We start from the raw sequence: 18,078 nt of genomic DNA, 5'->3' as shown, positions 1-18,078 counted from the left end.
CACTCGCTGCTCAGCACGCTCATTGTGCATACCGATGACATCGGCGCAGTTGCACGCTGGCACTCTACAATACAGCTGCAGCGACGTAGCTGCAGCGGGAGGTTGGCTTTCCACCTCTCTTAGCGCTGCGTGTGACCTCAATAGCCTTGCACCCCGCTCACACTTGTCTGCCAACCTCCTATGCATGCATGGCCTAGCGACGGAACCCCGAACCCTGTCTCAATGCTATCAGAATCATGACTGGCTGGTAGGTCGTCGGTACCTCGACGAGAAGATCAATTTCCGCATTCGAGCTACAACAGCTGCGCGTGAGTGGGGGCCATGTTAATTGCACTTTTGCCAAAATGCCTGCGGTAATTCCAGCGAAGTGGTTGCGAACGGACCGTCATGACCCTCGCGAGTTCGCATATCTCTAGGTTGCCTCAGCTGGGCAAGCTCTGGTGAGACAGTGGCAGAAGTGACCAGATCGTGGAGATCCTCGGTGTAACGAGAAGATGGAGTGGCTTGATTCCCTTGGAGTGCCGTTGACCGAACTCGGTCTCATAATGACGATATCTTGCGACTGATAGCAGAATGTTTGCACTGCAGTACTTTGAGGCTGCATGTACTATCGAACTCTATTGCCGTAAGGTGGCCCGAGCGTGCTTGTACTGTATACCTTATTCCGTTGGCCAAGTCCRCAATTCCGAGTCGTAGAAGAAAGAAAGATGGAAGGAAGGAGTGTGAGATGGCTTGACTCCCTTTCACGTAAGCACAGACTTGATGTTTATTGTGCTGTGTTACAGCTTCATTAGGACATTACACATCGCACCACTGGCAGTTTCGACTCCACTCCGCTAAACCATGTGCTCGGGTCCAACTACATCGTCGCTCTTCTTGCGGTCCTCGACAGACGCCTCTGATGGCGTGCCATTCTGTCCCACAATGGTCTCCTGGTCGGCCGCGTACAGCACACCATCCACAGAAACCGGGCCCTCGCCACTAGCGTGCAGATACCAGTATGCCATGCCAACAAACAAGCCCCCACCGATAATGTTGYCAATGAGAGCAGGGATCAGAGACTTCCAGATATAGAAGCTGGTTGTAATCAATGGATCGTTGTGGAATATTGCCGTGGGAATGAAAAACATGTTGGCAACGACGTGATCGAGACCTGGGAACATTTGTAAGTTTATTGATGGCAGACTTCGAACAGAATGACACAAACCCAAGGCAACAAAAGCAAATGTAGGCCACCAAATTGCAATCACTTTGGAGAAGTACTCTCTTGCCATGAAGGCGAGGAAGCATGCCAAGCATACCAACCTAGAGACTGTTAGTCGAGCTCTCCCTGACAGCCATGGCTTCTACCCTACCAGTTGGCTCCAATGCCACGTAGAAAGATCGAGTGCCACTCCGGGACAACCATCTTCGTGTTCGCGAAACTGATGACCTCCTTTTGGTATGCTGGGGCGTCAAACACACCGCCATAGCCCGTGATGATGGCCACCAAGAAGAGAGAGCCGGCCAGATTACCCCAGAACGTGACGAACCAATGTAGCAGCATCTTCCAGACTGACAAACGTCGCTGGAGGACCGAGATCGTAGTGATCTGGAAACATGAATTAGCGTTTGCTAGCTTGCTCAACCTGGACGGAACCAACCATGAAAGATCCCGTGCAAAGATCAGTACCGGTTACGATGACCATCGTCAGGCCGAAGGGAAAGACAAGTGCAGCAATCGTTCGGATCAGTCCTGGTGCATTCTCTTGGAACCTGTGATCATTGACAGAGAGTGTCAGCAAACGACCCAAACAGTGCAACAGTCCACATAGGAGCATCATCGCTAGAGTCYCTCAATCTTTGGAAGTACAACCCACAWTGCCAGCGTGCCCTAATCAGCAAGAGACTGTGCGCGAATTGTTGAGACAAGCCACGGGCTCGGCTCCTCCTTGTCCTTCGGGTCGACATACCATGGCGAGGTGTTGGTGCTGATCAATACAGCACAGGCGAACGACAAAAGCATCCCCGCAAGAACAGAGCTCAAGAACATCTTGTCCAATCGCATGTTGGCTTTGGCTACGCCAGCACGCCCAATGAGCTCCACGGTCTCCTTGGGAGTGTAGGCATTGACTGATACAGAGACATGCAGTTAGCACCAGGAGGATCCAAGCTGCGGCAGTGGAGACATACCAATGACATTGACATGTTGGTGCATCGTGGGCGAGGTTAGCTGGCCAAGTCAGAGGTGGTGAAAGATACTGGACCTGTCAACTAGGATTCTCGCCTGGACGAAGCCATCGCTTCCTATATTACAAGCAGACTCACCTCTTCAACCGCTTAACAGCTCTCATTCATCCATTGGAAGAAGCCGCGGAGACAGCATGAACACGCTCCAGGACACTCTGATAAGCAACAAACGGTTGATCGAATCCGATATGTTACTCGCAACACCAATGAGAGCTGAACTGCAACACTGCACGATGATCGTTGCCGTGCGCATAGAAAAGCTTGATAGCGAGCAATGTGCGTACCGGAACGCCGTTGACATCAATTTGAGAAGCTTGGTATGATAAGAACACATGGAGTAGTTGACAGGGTCGATTTTCAGTGATAGATAAGGAGGATGCTCTGTTTTGGGAAGGAGAGAGGTCGATCCAATGCATATGCTCTTGTTGAGACCACAATCTTTGACGAGCATTGTTCTGGACGCGACAGACAGTCGCCGGCTGGAGCATGCAACGGTCGTGCTGAAAACTGTGATGCCGGATAAGTTCCACATATCGATGGTCCCTGATGAGCGTTAACTTGGTGTGCTTTTATCCACCTTTTCTTATCTTTCTCCACCTCCGCAAAGTACTCCAGCTTCTCCATTCCGCCCGAACAATCTAGTTGGAGATTGTCTCGATTGTGAAGAATGGCGAATGTCAAAGCTCTGCGGGTTGAATCCGCCGACGTCCGACTATGCAAGAGTTGTGCTTCGTTTAGCTGACCCGCTCAGACAACCACAGCGCTTGTATACCGGGAACTGCTCTTCGACAAGAATGCCGAAACAACAAAGTGAATGACAGATGTGCTGAATCCTGCTTTTCCATACCGATGTGGCCTACTCGACCGTCATCAAAATCTACGTGCATGCGTAATGCTCCCTTCTCTACCCATAACAGTAGCAAGCATGTATATTTCCCAGTACTTTACCGATTCCAGCGCCGACGCTCACCACTCCTCATTCAATCGCAAAACCTATCCAGTACCGCTGACAGCAAGCTTCATCAAATGGTCCATGAAAGTTTGCAGGCTGACATCATCTGTGAAGATTGTCTGCGCAGTCTGAGTGACACCTCCGTAACTAGAAGAGGTATGTGTCGTAGACGGGTTGAGCTTCGCCAGGAGGAAACGCGCCTGAGAACCGCCCGCATCACAGACGATGAAGCGGGGTAGAGGGAAACGATCTTGGATGAGGTCCTATAGGTGATGACCGTTAGTGGCTTACTCGAACAGCAAATGTCTTATGGGCACTTACCTTTGCGTCCTGCTTAGGAGCATCGAGAAGCTCGCTGAAGTTCTCATAGCCTTCCATGTCCTGGTACCCAGCTTTTCTCCATTCCGCCATCGTCTCGCCGTGGAAGATGAGGATGTGGAAGAAGGTATCGAGGAGAAGGATTGTTTGCGGCTGGATGGATGTTGAGTCGAGCAACACAGGCATAGAGCCTTCTTGGTCGAATGTGTACGAGTCGAGGGTAGGCTGAATCATGACTAGGGAGTTAGAGACGTCCTCATGATTGAGCACGTGTCTGTAGAAGGCCGTCTCAYCAGGAGAATTGTTGAACACTTGTAGGAATTGTGATCGGCGAAGATGGAACATGAACTGTGGGTAGAGGGTGAAGTTCTTCTCGAGACGGAAGCTGGAGGGGTCGTCTTTGCGGTATTCGGCAAACCGAGAGCAGAGACGAATGAGCATGCGGTCTACCCATCGCAAGACGTCTGGACCGTCGTCAACCTCAGCCTTGAAAACAGCGATCCGGCTCATCAGCACAGCGGCAGCTTCCTGGTCGAAGGACTGGGCGATCGCCGGATCACCACTGGGCCCACTCATGTTTCTTCCGACGGTCGTCACACGGAGATGATATTGCCCACCACTGTGTTGGTAGTATGTGAGGAATTGGATCAGACCCTTCTGAGGGCTTTGCTGCATAGGTGCAGCGGGGCCGCCCTGAGAAGCAATCTCAAAGTAGACACCATAAGATGCTGCTGGATCAATTGAGCACATCTTCCAACTGCATGTGTTTCCAATGCCGCACTCCGTCTCGCCGACCGAAGAAGACTTTTTGTTGAGTGAAACAGCGTGACCAATGAGACCGGTGACTTTCAGCTCTTTCGTGGTCAAGACCTCGAGCGAGGCATTGAAGCCCATGAGGAGGTTGCCCTGTGCGTCTGCATCGAAAATCTTGGAAAACGACTGCTTGTACATGGATGATGTGAAGGAATCAGTGAGAATGATGTGTCCTCCAGTGCTATTGGGCAGGCCCTTCATTTCCAGGAGACCAACCTGATCCAGACAGCCGGCAAAGATGTCCACCACATGTCCGTTATGCGCAATACGCTTCGCGAGTGTGTCGTAGAACTTAAGCGCCTTCTTGTAATACTTGATGTTGTCCCTGTCGATGTCGTGATGAGAACGGATCTGCTCCTTGAGCTCTGKACCCACGACCATTCCAGGTCCCTCGGTGGCTGGACCACCCGTGAACAGCATGATACGAGCGCCGGAATTCTGGAAGCTCGCCTCGAGGATACCGGCAGCCACGGACAGCGCAACACCTGTGCAGCGAATGGCACGCTTGTCGTTCGCTACGGGCCACGGGTCCTTTTGCAAGCTCTCCAACACGTTTGTGAGCTGGAACTCGCACTGTTGGACCGGAAGCAAGAATCTCGCTTGTGCACCCCCGACTGGCGGTGCTGCTGGCCGGCCTGGCTGAGGTTGTGGCTGCGCTCCCGGCCTCGCACCGCCTCCCATTGTCAATCCTAACATCYCCTGCACCTGCTTCGCGCCGTAGTCCTTGTTCCCGCGGAACACATAAGATTTGGCGCACTCGGTGTAGCCCAGCTCGTGTACCTGTGCCATGGTGCCATATGTGATCAGACCCACCAGCGAATGCGGAGGCAGAAAGGCAAGAGCGTTGATGATACTGTCCCTCAACGCCTTGAGCGAATCCYCCTCCTGACATGTGTCAACCACAAATACGAAGATTGGTGGTGTCGGTGCGGGGCGGGCCAGTCGGTACTCGATCGTGRTGCTACCAGGGTGGAGCTCCGGAGGAATCTGACTCTCGCTAATGTCCTTGTAATGGGGAGGGAGGTTGTTCCGCTGCAGACAGAACGGGCAGATCCATATCCGCGCGCGCATGTCTACCTGGCAGAAAGGGTTCAGAACGGCTCGACATGGCGGCTTGCATGTGACGGGTTCGTATTGCAGCAGAGGAGTGCCATCGGTCTTTTCCTTCAGCGGAGTGTAGAGGGCACCAATGGGCACGACCAGTCGGCTGGCTTCCATGCGCGAGGAGGGGAAGGTGTTCCATGATAGACGGATGCCATCGCGGTCCTCAATGTCCGACCACTGCTCCTTGAGCGCTTCGTGGTCCATTGTGAGAGGGCTCTTGCTCTGTTGCTCTCCGAATGGACGCAATGAGCCGAACGTGGTGTTTTCTGGAAGACGATCGACTGAAAAGGTCAAGCAGCAGTTGTTTAGGCTACGTGCAAGGCGAGACACGCGCACGGGGGATACGATAGAAAGGGTTCCGCGGTGAGGCCAAATGGCAGAAGTGGACCCGCGAGCAACGTCGTCAGATTGGGCTTAGGATGCTGCTGACTGTGCTGGACCTAACATCAATTTCGCCCGATCTCCGCCCTCTTCTCTTCTTCTTTCATCTACAATCACATGCCCGCGCTACCATACTACTGATTTATGACGGCCACTGCTCTCCGTGGCGTGGCCGTCCTCGCGCAGTGGCACAGAACAATCAAATGACCCGTTGCTGGGCACCCGACCTTGATTTTTCGCCCGTCTTGGGTTTCTTTCTTGAGAGGGAGGGAATCAGCTGTGGCCACATCTCCCTTGTTGAATGATGGTGTATTGAATGAAAGTTGATGCTCTCAATGGTGGAATGGTGAGCTGGCATCTCAGCGAGTTTCACAACTCCTCGAATCGAAGTGGAAGCCATTGGACACAGGCAGAATGGAAGCTTGCAATGACTGGTCTGAGTAATCGTAGCCACAGAGGGATCTCCTCTCCAACCTCTATTGCTGTCTACATCGGTACATGCTAACTGCAACTTGACATTCCGCCTTCACCTCTCACCATTTTAGCCCCAGCCTGCACTAAGCTCACGCCCATGACAAAGCATCCAAACACGATGCATACATACGCAGCATAAGTCTCCCAGGTCTTTCTCTTCGCAAGCTTCACATAGCACAGCGGGGGGAGGATGTACGCAAGAGCACAGGCGCTCGTTGCGCCCACAAGCTCGAAAACAATGCCAACATCGCAGGTGAGGRGTGCCATGCCCATCGCTCCCGTGACGAGTGAGGTCGTAAAAATCAAATGGCGATTGGGCTGGAAGGGTTCTGTTGGGAAGTAGTAGAGTGTCATGACTTCACGACAGACGAAGCATTCGAGTGGGAGGGTGGTGAGCATGTTGAGGCCAAAGCAGCTAGAGAGATACTCGTTAGAAGTGTCGGGTGGAGTCGGGCAAAACTGATACGTACAGTCGTGCAATATTGACCATGATGTTGTCCGAAGGGAAATTGTTCAAAATGTTGGCCTGGGTTCGATCGCCGAAGCACAGATAGCCAGTCAGCGCCATTACGAGACATGCCAGCATTGAGACGCCGGTTGAGTAGTGCGTGACTTTGGCGAAGCGGTCCATGGTTGGTGTCCTGAGCGAGCCATAAATGAGCAGACTGTTGTGATGACAGACAAATGCAAAGGAAATCACTCCAATGGCCTGGATGACACCGCCATTGACGAGCAAGCTGCCTTTGAGCTGTCCACGCGACTCCGCCGGCATCATCGGACCTTGCGTGATCACTGTAATTATGATTACGACCATACTGATGAGGGCCAATGTACTAGCTTTCGCAAGCTATAAAGCATTAGTCGTCGTTAGATCTGCGATTGAAGGAGACCTACCATTGCAATGTCCCGGTATAGAGATAGTGGGTACGATATGCCCAACGTGAAAAGAACGATGATAGCCCTCCTATCTGTGAGAAGCCAGAGAATCGGGATGTCGTACAGACCGGGGAACATGGCCCCGAGGACTCTTGGAATCGTGTCCCCAATAATAATACAGAAAGCAACCATTCCTCCAAATGCAAAGGCCCACTGAGCGACAGATATTGCCACCAATCCTGATTTACCGAAGCAGTGCTCCATCGTTGTCTGGAATGAGTTGGCGCCGCTCAGTTTCGAGTTGGTAACAATAAGACGGATCGTCCAGTCGACCGTGATAGTCAGAACAATTAACAGTAGAACTCCCGTGAGCAGTCCAGCCTGCTTGAAAGCGTATGGTTGTCCAATGATCCCAGCACCAATAATGCTGTTGGCCATGTTCATAAAGGCACTGCGCAAGCCACTCTTTGGCCGCGAAGACTCCAGCTCCGCGAGATCAAGATCGTTGGCCACGGAGACACTGGGAGCCTCGATGCCAGTCAGGAGAGGGGCTCGCTGATATTYCGAAGTCGAATTGCCATTCATATAGTCCTCATCATCCATCCAATCCTCCTCGACGTGTCCTCCGCCATGCTGCTCTTGTGGCTCTTCCACATTGAAGCGTACTCTGTGCGGTGTCCGGGGTGTCCCATTAGGCCGAATCTGAGCAAATGAGGACTGCCTTCGCGGCGGTATACCCGGATGTGTATTGCCATTGCGCTTCGCTGGCGATGGCGGCTTCGAACCTAATTCTAGGTCTTCATCAGGCGAATCATCATTGTCTTGCTCCTGCTGCAGCAATCGCACTGCTTCGTGTTCTTCGCTGTTGGGGTTGCGCGCAGCCTCTTGGGCGGTTGTGTCGTCTTTGGCCATGGCAGAGCATTATTGCTATCGCAGATTCAGGAGTGCATGGTTGGCTACGGGGAGTGGATGCAAGAGAGGGCCGAAGTTCGCGAATACGTAAGCTGCGAGCCAGGAGCTTACTCTTGCAGCTTATTGAGGATCAAGATAGATGAACGGAACCGGCTTTGTTTCAATCTTGTTGTCAAATCGGCAGCTATTCGTCTAGTCAAGAAAAACGGAGAATGTGCTCTTAGCAATGTTCCCGTCTTGAGGAGGCCAATTGTCAGGTGGCAGTAGTGGACCTRCAAGGATGTACCTTGTATCTTTATTTAGTTTTAGCGCGACCCTTTTCTTCGCGTCTTACACGTGAACCTCCACCTGGTGTCGATCTCGACGTCAACCTGAGTTTATGCAAATAACATCAAGATGCTATAGCAATGACAGGTGACAGTAGACGCTCGAAGCCCAGGAATCTCGACAGAAGTCGGCCACCATGACCACGATACATATGTCGACATTGAAAGCATGGCAGTTGAAATACTGGGCTTTTCTCACTGGAGCTGCTTCCACGGGAACAAAAGCTGAATTGCAGTCTGCACTGAAAAGACCAGATGCTGTAAACGCTAGATTGGACCGTTCATTACCGCAGCGAATCGTCAGTGTAGACATGGGCATCCGAAATTTGGCATTCTGCGCATTGGAAATACCCTCGTCGAACCATTCCTCGGGACCAATGCCCCTGAAAGTTACAAATTGGAAACGTATGGACTTGCTCAGTACCGCTTCTAGTTCTCCCGAAGCTTTAGACGTCGTAGCAGCCATAGAAGACGCCGGATCAAAGACCACCAAAGCACAGCGCCAGTTGGAATCCGCCATCGCAAGGGAAGCGTTCACACCCTCTTCACTGTCGAAGACTGCTTATGGAGTTACCACAGAGCTTTTAAATCTCAAGCCAACAAAGATCCTGATTGAAAGGCAACGATTCCGCTCTGGTGGCGCATCAACGATTCTGGAATGGACGATCCGAGTGAACATGCTCGAGAGCATGTTGTGGGCTTGTCTAGAGACTCTGCGAGCATCTGACACGAGCATAGTGTCTCCTGATATTCATGCAGTCAATCCGGCGCGTGTTGCCCATTTCTGGACCGAGGGTCTTGCATCAATTCCGTTGCGGCCACCTCAAGATATGTTCATCTCGGGCAGTACGCTTGCAACCACAATCAGTGACGCCGTGGCAAGAAAGGGGAAAGTTGACAAGAAGGCCAAGGTTTCAATTGTAAGATCTTGGGTCGCTGGAGAGTCAGACGATGTCTCTCTATCGTTCGAGGGGCAGGCGGCTGAGATTTCAGAGGCTTTCAAGCAAGCGAGAGGTGGTCGTCTGATAGCAGGCGGTAAGCTCGATGATTTGGCGGATTGCTTGCTGCAGGCAGTAGCGTGGGCAAGATGGGAAGAAAATCGCAGAATCATCGWTCGACTTTGGCAGAGTGCTGGTGGCACAATGCTTCCGGAAGGGTCATGATGCAACTGAAATACCTCGCCAGGTTGCGAGGTTGAAAAAGGCATCGTCCCCATATCCTTGCCCACACTCTTGCCATGGAATACAAAGGGGAAAGGAGCATCACTTTGACAGTTCTTATCTGCTCAAAGACTTTTCCCACTCATATGAGCATGACGTCTTCAGATACGCTTCACACATTGTTGAGTTGATGCCTGATGCAGACTCACACCGCCAAATATTACGAACGGGAGAAGCGAGTACCAGAATGGGCGACTCCCAAGAAGAAGCAGAACCCTCTGGGGCCCAGATGACCGTAATGTCTGGTGCGAGACGGACAAATATGAGTTCTACTATCAATGTGTGAGGATAGACTTTGGTGACAGTTTTGGCAACATAGTTCACATGGTTGAGGCTTGGGAAAGCTACGAGCAGGCTTGTACTCAGCTGAATGGATCAGAGGACTGATGCRGGAGAGGCGGGCCCACGAGGCTAAGAGCGCGCATGAGAGGGGTGTGCTGACGGAACGATTCTGAATGTGGCCTTGGAAAGAGACCTTTGAGTCACTACTTAGGTACCCAGCATCTTTCGCCGCGTAGCGACAGTGCAATCCCCTTGATGTACACGGACGTCAACTCACCTAGTCTTCTTCCCCTGCACAGCACGTAGCTCCGCTCGATGGCAGCGTCCCACGCACACGCTTGCCCACCTCGTGACCATCCGCACAGAAACTTGTCTTACTGATTGACTTATTATTCGCTCTCTGCGCTCGAACCCAGGATCGAAAACTTGCCGATGATCGTCCTGCCTCTGCTCGTAAGTCTTACAAAAACTTGTGATCCGGCTGAACACCTGCTGTAGTACGGGCCTGGGTGGACTTCACAGCAGCTACGCTAGATATCTAGACRCTGCTTCTTGGGCTCTGCAGGTTCACCCTGTCAACCTTCAAGCCTTGCGATGTCTCAAATCTGCACCTTTCGGGCAGGAATCTCCTCCTCTCCGTCATCGTCGCTTTCATCGAATAGGTCATCGCCGCCGTCGACCATCGCAAATGCTTGCAACTTCGCCAGACGGTTGGCCTCGTCCATTTCAGCTTGCGCTCGCTGAGCAGCGCTAGGTCCCGATGATTTATTGATCTTGGGAGCGGAGGCAGGCGCAGGAGCAGGCGTGGGAGCAGCCTCCTCATCATCGCTAGACGATGGATTCCCGTCTGAAAGTTCGATAGGAGCGTTCCCACTTCCATTGCTGGGCCGCATACTCGGTTGCTTGCCTCCAAATGAAGAGGTCCTCGCGCCATTCGGCTTCGCACTCTTTGCAGCAACAGCGGGCTCCGGACTCGTGAGGGCTGCCTCGGTAAGTCTCATCGCAGCCTCCATGTGCGCGGTATCACTAGTGCGCTTCTTTTTCGGCCGGCCGGCTCTGCTACCGTGGACATCGCCATCGCGAAAAGTATCTGGCAGCTGATCTGGTCCATCATAAGTGCGATCGTTGAGGTATCCGGGTAAACTCCTTCTGCTGTTGCTACCACTTGCGCGACTGCGTCCACCATTGATGGCGTTGAACCCATCCCTCTCTTCAACCCCGCTGCCATCGTCGTCGCTACCAATGTCAATCTCTTCATATTCCACGTGTCCACCTCTGCTTTCTCGATTGCGTTTGCCTTTGGCACTTGCAGCCGTGGGCTCCACCTCTTTTATAGCGACCCACTTGCCATTCTGCTTCTCCCGGGGCCGATATCCATACGTTTCATCCTTCTCAACAGGGACGAGCGCCTTTTTCGTGTTGCCTGTAAGCACTATACCGTCTCGCATCTTGCGCTCTCGCTCCTCGCGAATCGTGCTCGGGGTCTTCTTGGGGGCAATATCGCTTTTCAGAAGCGACCCTGCATCTTGCTCGTCAGCGTCACCCTGAGCAAAGTGTACCGTAGGTCCTGGAAGCGGAGCTATCGTTGTATCGTCGTGCTCATGCTCGTGCTCAGCGTCAATATCATCTCCATGTATTGCAGCCTTTGCMGCTTGCACAGCTAGTAATTGAGCGAGTCTGGCTCCAGGGACCCGGAGCACTACATGCCGATGTTTGCCTTTGATTGCAGCCTGTAGGATGATGAATCTTCCGTCGGCTTTGGCTTTCTCCAAGGCCTTCCTCTCCTTTTCCTTCTCAAACTGCCGCTGAGCTTCATTCTTGGCCTTACTAGCAGAAGGGCCAGTTGCATTCTCTGCGAGATCAAACGAGCGGAAGCCGGCTTGCATAAGACGAGGTTTCTTTTGCTTGGGTGCCTTTTGCATAGAGATGTCACCGTCAAAATCATCATCACCTGCAGCTTCATGGCCGCTACGTTGCCGCTTCTTGAAAGGTCGCAAAGAGTCCATGTTGTCGCCGCTTGGGCTCTCCTCGTGCTGACCAGGATAGACGTAGTTGGACGACCCATCGTCAGGCTGGGGGTACATGGACGCTGTAGGAGCAAAGCCAGAGTAACCGGCGGCGGGGAGAGGTGCGTAGCCATCTGGTGCAGCACCTGCGACCATAGCTGCAGGAGGCGGGAGAAGTGCTGCGTTTGCAAGCCGGAGCTGATGTGCAAGCCGTGTCTCCTCATCTTCAGGAAGCGCACCACTCATCAGAGCAGGGTCGATTGGAGTTGCGTTCGGCGAATACTCCATCTCGACTTGTGTCACATCCACGGCAGCGCTATCATCGTCATCGTCAATCGCACCAGATCCCTTGTTCTTCTCCGCTTCTGCCCTCGCGCGCTGCAGCCTCCGAGACTCGCTGCCCTTCTCAGGTAAATCGTCCTTCAGCCAATTCAGATTCGAAACGCTGAAATCGACCAGTGCTTCCACACTTCGTGCATCAGCAACCTTTTTGGTGTCGTGCCCAAGAAGAGTCCCCTTCGGTTCGTACGTCTTCATCTTTCCCTCTTTCTTACACGCGCCTGCGAAGCATATACCCAAACAATGCGGGCAGGTCCAGTCTGGGTCCTCCATGATTTGCAAAGGCATTTTGTCCCAACCACGGAAGAGCGATCCATAGCACCAAGAGCGCTCACAAGTCGTGCACTTTGCCATTTTCCAGACTGGGTGCCTGTGGCAGCACACGTGACACGGTAGGTTGTTCTTCAGAAACGTCTTGCTCTTCTTCTTCAAAATCTTCTTGACCTGGCCGTCGTCCCCGACAATGATCTCCTCGTCTGACTCGTCGTCGCTTTTCGATTCGGGTTTCTTGACATCTTTGAAAGGACGTCGCTTCAACTGATCCTTGCACACTTCTGCAAGCGTCTTCTTGGTCAATCGCCGCCTTTCTTCTAGCAGCGGAAGAGGGGTTTTGTCAGTCTGACCGCCGTCTAGCTCCAAGATGATTCTGCGCCATGCGTCGTATTTGTTAGTCAATTCCTTCCACCGAAACTGTTCCACCCACTTCAGGCCGCTTATACAGGCGCATGAGCGGCCCATTGCATAACAGTCCATGCACACGTCGTAAGGATCGCCCTCGTCTGTGTCATGGCCAAGCAGGTCTTTGCAATGGCCACATGTGAGGAATCGGTTAAATATGTTGCCTCTGCAATAGGCGCAAGTGACGTTGGAGTCGTATGGAACGTATTCAGCCTTTATCGCTTCGCGATCGTCAGGATGGAAAGATTCCGAGAGCATGATCTGCTTGTACATGTTGAACAGACGCTTGAAATCCTTGATGAGCTGCTTGATTTTGCCAGAGTAGAGGTGGCGAGATGCTGCATCGCCAGGGATGCGTTTTGCTTGCGTTTGGGCGAGTGTGAGTAGCGAGGCATATTTCTGTAAAGTGTAGTAGACAATCGCTTTGTTCTTGTACTGTTCATCTCGACACACAATGCGGCTGCGTGGCAGAGCCTCGTTCAAAGCCATTTCCAGTGTCTCCACAGTAGTTCGATTCCAAGCTACCTTCATCGTGCGTGTTCCACGATTCCAGACTTGGTGTGGAGCAAGAGGTGGGATCAATATGAAATCCCCTGGGCGTTGCTCCACGATGTACACGCTAAAGGGAGCCTTTTTCCAGGCGACGACCTGTGCGAAGTGATTTTCAACTTCGATATCGTGTCCTAGGACGGAGAGAAAGTATTCGGAAACCATGTGGCGGTCCTTGGACTCGGTCATGAACCAGATAGAAGACCCTGGCTTTTCTGCTCTCCCATCGTCGGAGACAGTACCGCTTGCTTCTACCATGATATTCTGACCGAGTGATGCGCACATCTCGCGATGAGCAGGCGTGTACGTCCCCTCGTGGCCAATGTAGCATTGCAAATTCTCCGCACGCATGTCTGGTGGAAGAGAACTCATCAGGTCCCCAGCTCTGGCAATACCTCGTCCTAGTCTCCGACCAGGAATGTTGCTCGTCGGATCTGGGATAGCACCAGGCCCACCTGGTTCACCCGTACTATCATTCAGGTAGGAAACACTGCCAGGGATGTGGTCCTTTAGCTTATCCCACCAAACCGCTGGACAGTCGATATCCTTCAGATACACTCTCTGTCTGCCCTTTTCACGGTATGCGCCCGGCTTGTCGAAGAACTGGTTTGTCAACAGACCCATGTTCTTGAGGTAGTGGCCCATGGACAGCGGAAGATTCTCCTTGGCCGTGAGGTTCCGCGCATTCTCCACCTTCTCCCCGCAGTTATCACGCAACCATTTCGGGGTGAATGTCCACGGATCTAGGAGATCATCGAAGCCATCAATCACCAGTGGCTTGCCTCCGACAATGACCTGCATTGTAATGAGTTTTTCGAACGCAACCAGTCCCTGCTGCTCAATTGTGTCACAGCTAATCCGGTCGGCATAGCTGAAGTTGGCGGTCTTTTCCACCAGCTCCTTGAGATCAAAGGTGGGAGCAATGGGCTCGAAGCTCGCGCGGGGACGCTGAGCTGGCATTGTGACCGCTCAGTGGGTGTAGTACATGACCTGAAGCAACTGGCGAATGTTTTGGGCTGTGGAAATTCGGGGTCGGATGTTCGGTATCGGTTTCAATGTCGATGTTGTTGATTTTGCTTTACTTCACTTCACTTGCGCCGGGACCGCGGATGTTGCAGGCGGCAGTCGCAGAAAGGGCGCAGAAGTGGGAGGTCGTTTAGTCCAGGCAAATCTGACGAACGCGTACAGGCCGTCGAATGTCAGGCGCTATCGCGTGGGCGTGGTGGCAGTGCGGATGGAGATGGAGGTTGTGGATTGAGGGACGAGGTGGAATTGGAACTACGGTAGAGCTCGAATGATCGACGACGCGCTTGGGATTTGGATCGCGGAGGAAAGTGCGGCCAAACTTTCCATTCGCACCCTCACATCACTCATCTAATCTGGTTAGTACTTATCCACGACATCTTCCACGTAGAGCGATAATCTAAAACAACAAGGTAGGTCGCAGTATCAATCAATATGATCACTTCTCCTTTGCGCTTCTCCTCGCTCGTCCCGCGATCAACCTCCTCCTTCTCGCGAACTTCCCYCCAGCTTCAACACCAACTAGCCGCCTCTCGATTCCGACGAACGATTCCGACCCACGCTCGACGAACAACGACGACATCCACAACTCACGACGAGCTCTACTCCCCTCCGACCACCGGGATACTCTCGGTTCTGCCCTCATCGTGGGTTCCCTACGCCGAACTAGCCCGTCTAGACAAGCCCGCAGGAACGGCGTATCTCTTTCTACCGTGCCTCTTCAGCACTCTCCTCGCCGCGCCGCTTAGCCACTCCTCGCCGGCAACCGTTTTTTCAACAACGGCCCTCTTCGCAACTGGTGCTCTCATTATGCGAGGTGCAGGATGCACTGTTAACGATCTTTGGGACCGGAATCTCGATCCACACGTCGCCCGAACCCGTCATCGGCCTCTTGCCCGTCGTGCGGTGACTCCCTTTGCTGCTGTATCCTTCCTCGGTGCACAGCTTTTTGCCGGACTGGGGCTGCTCCTTCAATTCCCCAATCAGTGCCTATACTACGGCGTTCCTAGCTTGGTTTTTGTAGGACTTTATCCGCTCGCGAAACGCGTAACGCAGTATCCACAGGCTGTCCTTGGATTGACCTTTTCCTGGGGTGCCTTCATGGGGTTCCCAGCCCTTGGTATGGATCTCTTGACGGACATGCATGCTCTAGCAGCCGCTGCATGTCTGTACGGAAGCTGTGTGGCGTGGACTATCGTCTATGACATGATCTATGCCTTTCAGGATATCAAGGATGATGCAAAGGTGGGGATCAAAAGCATTGCACAGGCGCAAGCCAAGAGTCCAAAGGCCTTCCTTAGCACAGTGGCTGGGGTGCAGGTTGCATTGCTAGCTGGAGCAGGTGTTGCAGTCGGTGCAGGGCCAGCCTACTTCATAGGAACATGTGGGGGTGCGGCGGCTTCGTTGGGATACATGATAACCAAGGTGGACTTGGGAAGCGTCGAGGACTGTGCCGGGTGGTTCAAAAAGGGCGCATGGTTTACGGGCGGAGCGATTGCCGTTGGGATGGGTGGGGAGTATCTTGTGAGGATGTATAATGAGGAAGAGAAGGCAGGAGAGGTAACCGCATGATATGTCACAATGTTGCAAGTCACAATTGGGGCAGAACGGATTATGGCCTGGCGAAKGTCCATAGCATCACGACATTTACACGTAAAGGGCGACGAGGTGAGGTTGAATAAGGATCAGTCCATTCTCTTGTGAAGGGCAATGCCTTTCAAGGACAACACCGCGTCTCCAACAGGCACGGCACGGGTAGAGTCGTATGACGATGTGGTACTGCTTACTGATCTTCGTTTAGCCGTGGTCAGACCTTGAAGCGAGTTGCATTCGGTCATCTCAATCATTACATCCAACAACTCATCAGATGTTGTGCTCAAATGTTGTGCCCATCGAGGACCTTTTTGAGCGCCTCGATCTGTTCCATCACTGCGCTACGGCTTGTGCCTCCCTTTGCAGAGCGCATCTCAACACTCTTCTGGTAGTCGAAGACCTTGAGAATGTCCTTTTCAAAGCGACTGTCAACACTCTGCAGCTGCTCAAAAGTCAAAGTGTCCATTGGCTTGTCCTCTTTCTCCGACAGCGCCACAACACGACCAGAGATGTGATGAGTCTCACGGAATGGCACTCCTTTGCGGACAAGATAGTCTGCCAGGTCGGTAGCTAGCATGTCAGGCGAGAGGGACTTGATCATGTTCTCTGGGTTGATCGCCAAGGTTGAAAGCACACCAGTTGCGATTTGAATACTGTCGCCAACAGTCTTGACGTGATCTAGCATAGGCTCGACCGACTCCTGTAGGTCCTTGTTGTATGTCGATGGGATGCCCTTGACACTCATCATGAGGCCTGCCATTTGGCCGAAAGCGCGACCGGACTTGCCGCGGATCAGCTCAAGCGAGTCGGGGTTCTTCTTCTGTGGCATGAGCGATGATCCAKTGGAGTACGTGTCTGCCAACTTCACGAATGCAAACTCTCCAGTGGAGTAGATGATGAGATCCTCAGCCCAGCGAGACATGTGAGTCATCACCATGGTGCCCCATTGCATGGTCTCGACCACGAAGTCACGATCACCGACGCCAGCCATCGAGTTCATGATCAGACCATCGAAGCCCAGCTCCTTGGCGATGGCATCCCTATCAATGTTGAAGGGGTTACCAGCGAGAGCACCGCAGCCTAGTGGACTTCTATTGACACGCGCCTTGACCTCACGAAGCCTCTGCAGATCAGAGGCAAAGAAAGAGCCGTACATGAGCATCCAATGGCTCCAGCGAATTGGCTGAGCGCGTTGGAGATGGGTGTAGCCGGGCATGACATGCTCAATGTCCTTTTCGGCACGAGCAGCAATCACTTTGAGGAAGGCCACAAGGTATTCTTCGAGTGTGTCGAGCTGGTCTCGCAGCCAGAGACGCATATCAGTAGCGACCTGGTCGTTGCGGCTGCGTCCAGTGTGAAGTTTGCCGGCGATATCTTTGCCAATGATCTCGCCAAGTCGTCTCTCGTTGGCAGTGTGAATGTCTTCGTCAATGCCTGGTTGAATCTCGAATTTGCCCTGCTCCCATTCCTTCAGGACCAGTTGGAAACCTCGCTCGATCTCAGCGAATTCGTGGTCGGTGAGCAAACCACCGTTCTTGTTTGCTCTGGCATACGCCACACTGCCACGAATGTCTTGAGAGTAGAAGGCCCGGTCGAAGTAAATGGACTCGTTGTACTGAACCATTATAGGATCCGTGCCGCCAGTGAATCGGCCACCCCATAGTTTCCCGGCAGCGGGAGCGTTTTCAGGCATTGCAATGAGCTGGCAAAGTTTTCTTGAAGAGTGTGCGGGTCGTAAATTGCTCGGATTTGCGTTGAATTCCCCAACAAGCAGCAGAGAATGGTGATGTTATGCTGGTAGAATTGCAATAAATGAACTGCAAGAGTAACGTCCGGAAAGAGTCAAGAAAAAAGTTAGGTAAGTAAGTCATCATACCATGCCGGGGTACCTTGCATCCCTGCAGGCCTAGCGCTCCGAGCGGACCGCTCTCCGCCCATCACGCCCCGATAGCGATAGCGCAGCACTTCGACACGGCYCGGACAGTCTAGGGACGGACCTCAAT

General features: G+C 52.8%; 7 protein-coding genes; 2 read left to right on the top strand and 5 right to left on the bottom strand.

Annotated features, from left to right (window-relative positions):
* Window positions 1-836: 836 nt before the first annotated feature.
* Window positions 837-2,197, bottom strand: RCC_10416 (related to formate/nitrite family of transporters; the record flags this gene model as incomplete). XM_023775645.1 has 6 exons in its annotated part: window positions 837-1,153; window positions 1,208-1,305; window positions 1,356-1,591; window positions 1,644-1,755; window positions 1,953-2,112; window positions 2,173-2,197. The coding sequence occupies 6 exons, from the start codon at window positions 2,195-2,197 to the stop codon at window positions 837-839; spliced, it is 948 nt and encodes a 315-aa protein (XP_023631413.1).
* A 1,025-nt stretch (window positions 2,198-3,222) lies between these two features.
* Window positions 3,223-5,620, bottom strand: RCC_10415 (Protein transport protein SEC23; the record flags this gene model as incomplete). XM_023775644.1 has 2 exons in its annotated part: window positions 3,223-3,444; window positions 3,503-5,620. 2 exons carry the CDS (start codon window positions 5,618-5,620, stop codon window positions 3,223-3,225), a joined length of 2,340 nt encoding a protein of 779 aa, XP_023631412.1.
* Window positions 5,621-6,298: 678 nt separating this feature from the next.
* Window positions 6,299-8,059, bottom strand: RCC_10414 (related to YBL089w; the record flags this gene model as incomplete). XM_023775643.1 has 3 exons in its annotated part: window positions 6,299-6,686; window positions 6,742-7,118; window positions 7,166-8,059. 3 exons carry the CDS (start codon window positions 8,057-8,059, stop codon window positions 6,299-6,301), a joined length of 1,659 nt encoding a protein of 552 aa, XP_023631411.1.
* Window positions 8,060-8,522: 463 nt separating this feature from the next.
* RCC_10413 (uncharacterized protein) lies at window positions 8,523-9,548 on the top strand (the record flags this gene model as incomplete). The annotated part of the gene is made up of 1 exon (XM_023775642.1): window positions 8,523-9,548. The coding sequence occupies one exon, from the start codon at window positions 8,523-8,525 to the stop codon at window positions 9,546-9,548; it is 1,026 nt and encodes a 341-aa protein (XP_023631410.1).
* Window positions 9,549-10,486: 938 nt separating this feature from the next.
* On the bottom strand, window positions 10,487-14,419 carry RCC_10412 (related to JmjC domain protein; the record flags this gene model as incomplete). Its single annotated transcript, XM_023775641.1, has 1 exon — window positions 10,487-14,419. The coding sequence occupies one exon, from the start codon at window positions 14,417-14,419 to the stop codon at window positions 10,487-10,489; it is 3,933 nt and encodes a 1,310-aa protein (XP_023631409.1).
* A 498-nt stretch (window positions 14,420-14,917) lies between these two features.
* On the top strand, window positions 14,918-16,054 carry RCC_10411 (related to para-hydroxybenzoate-polyprenyl transferase; the record flags this gene model as incomplete). The annotated part of the gene is made up of 1 exon (XM_023775640.1): window positions 14,918-16,054. The coding sequence occupies one exon, from the start codon at window positions 14,918-14,920 to the stop codon at window positions 16,052-16,054; it is 1,137 nt and encodes a 378-aa protein (XP_023631408.1).
* A 304-nt stretch (window positions 16,055-16,358) lies between these two features.
* Window positions 16,359-17,768, bottom strand: RCC_10410 (probable argininosuccinate lyase; the record flags this gene model as incomplete). The annotated part of the gene is made up of 1 exon (XM_023775639.1): window positions 16,359-17,768. The coding sequence occupies one exon, from the start codon at window positions 17,766-17,768 to the stop codon at window positions 16,359-16,361; it is 1,410 nt and encodes a 469-aa protein (XP_023631407.1).
* Window positions 17,769-18,078: the final 310 nt, after the last annotated feature.

The sequence above is a fragment of the Ramularia collo-cygni genome (assembly GCF_900074925.1).
Source record: "Ramularia collo-cygni strain URUG2 genome assembly, contig: RCC_scaffold22, whole genome shotgun sequence".
In the NCBI taxonomy this organism is placed as follows: Eukaryota; Fungi; Ascomycota; class Dothideomycetes; order Mycosphaerellales; family Mycosphaerellaceae; genus Ramularia; species Ramularia collo-cygni.
This window is presented reverse-complemented; position numbering and strand designations above follow the sequence as displayed.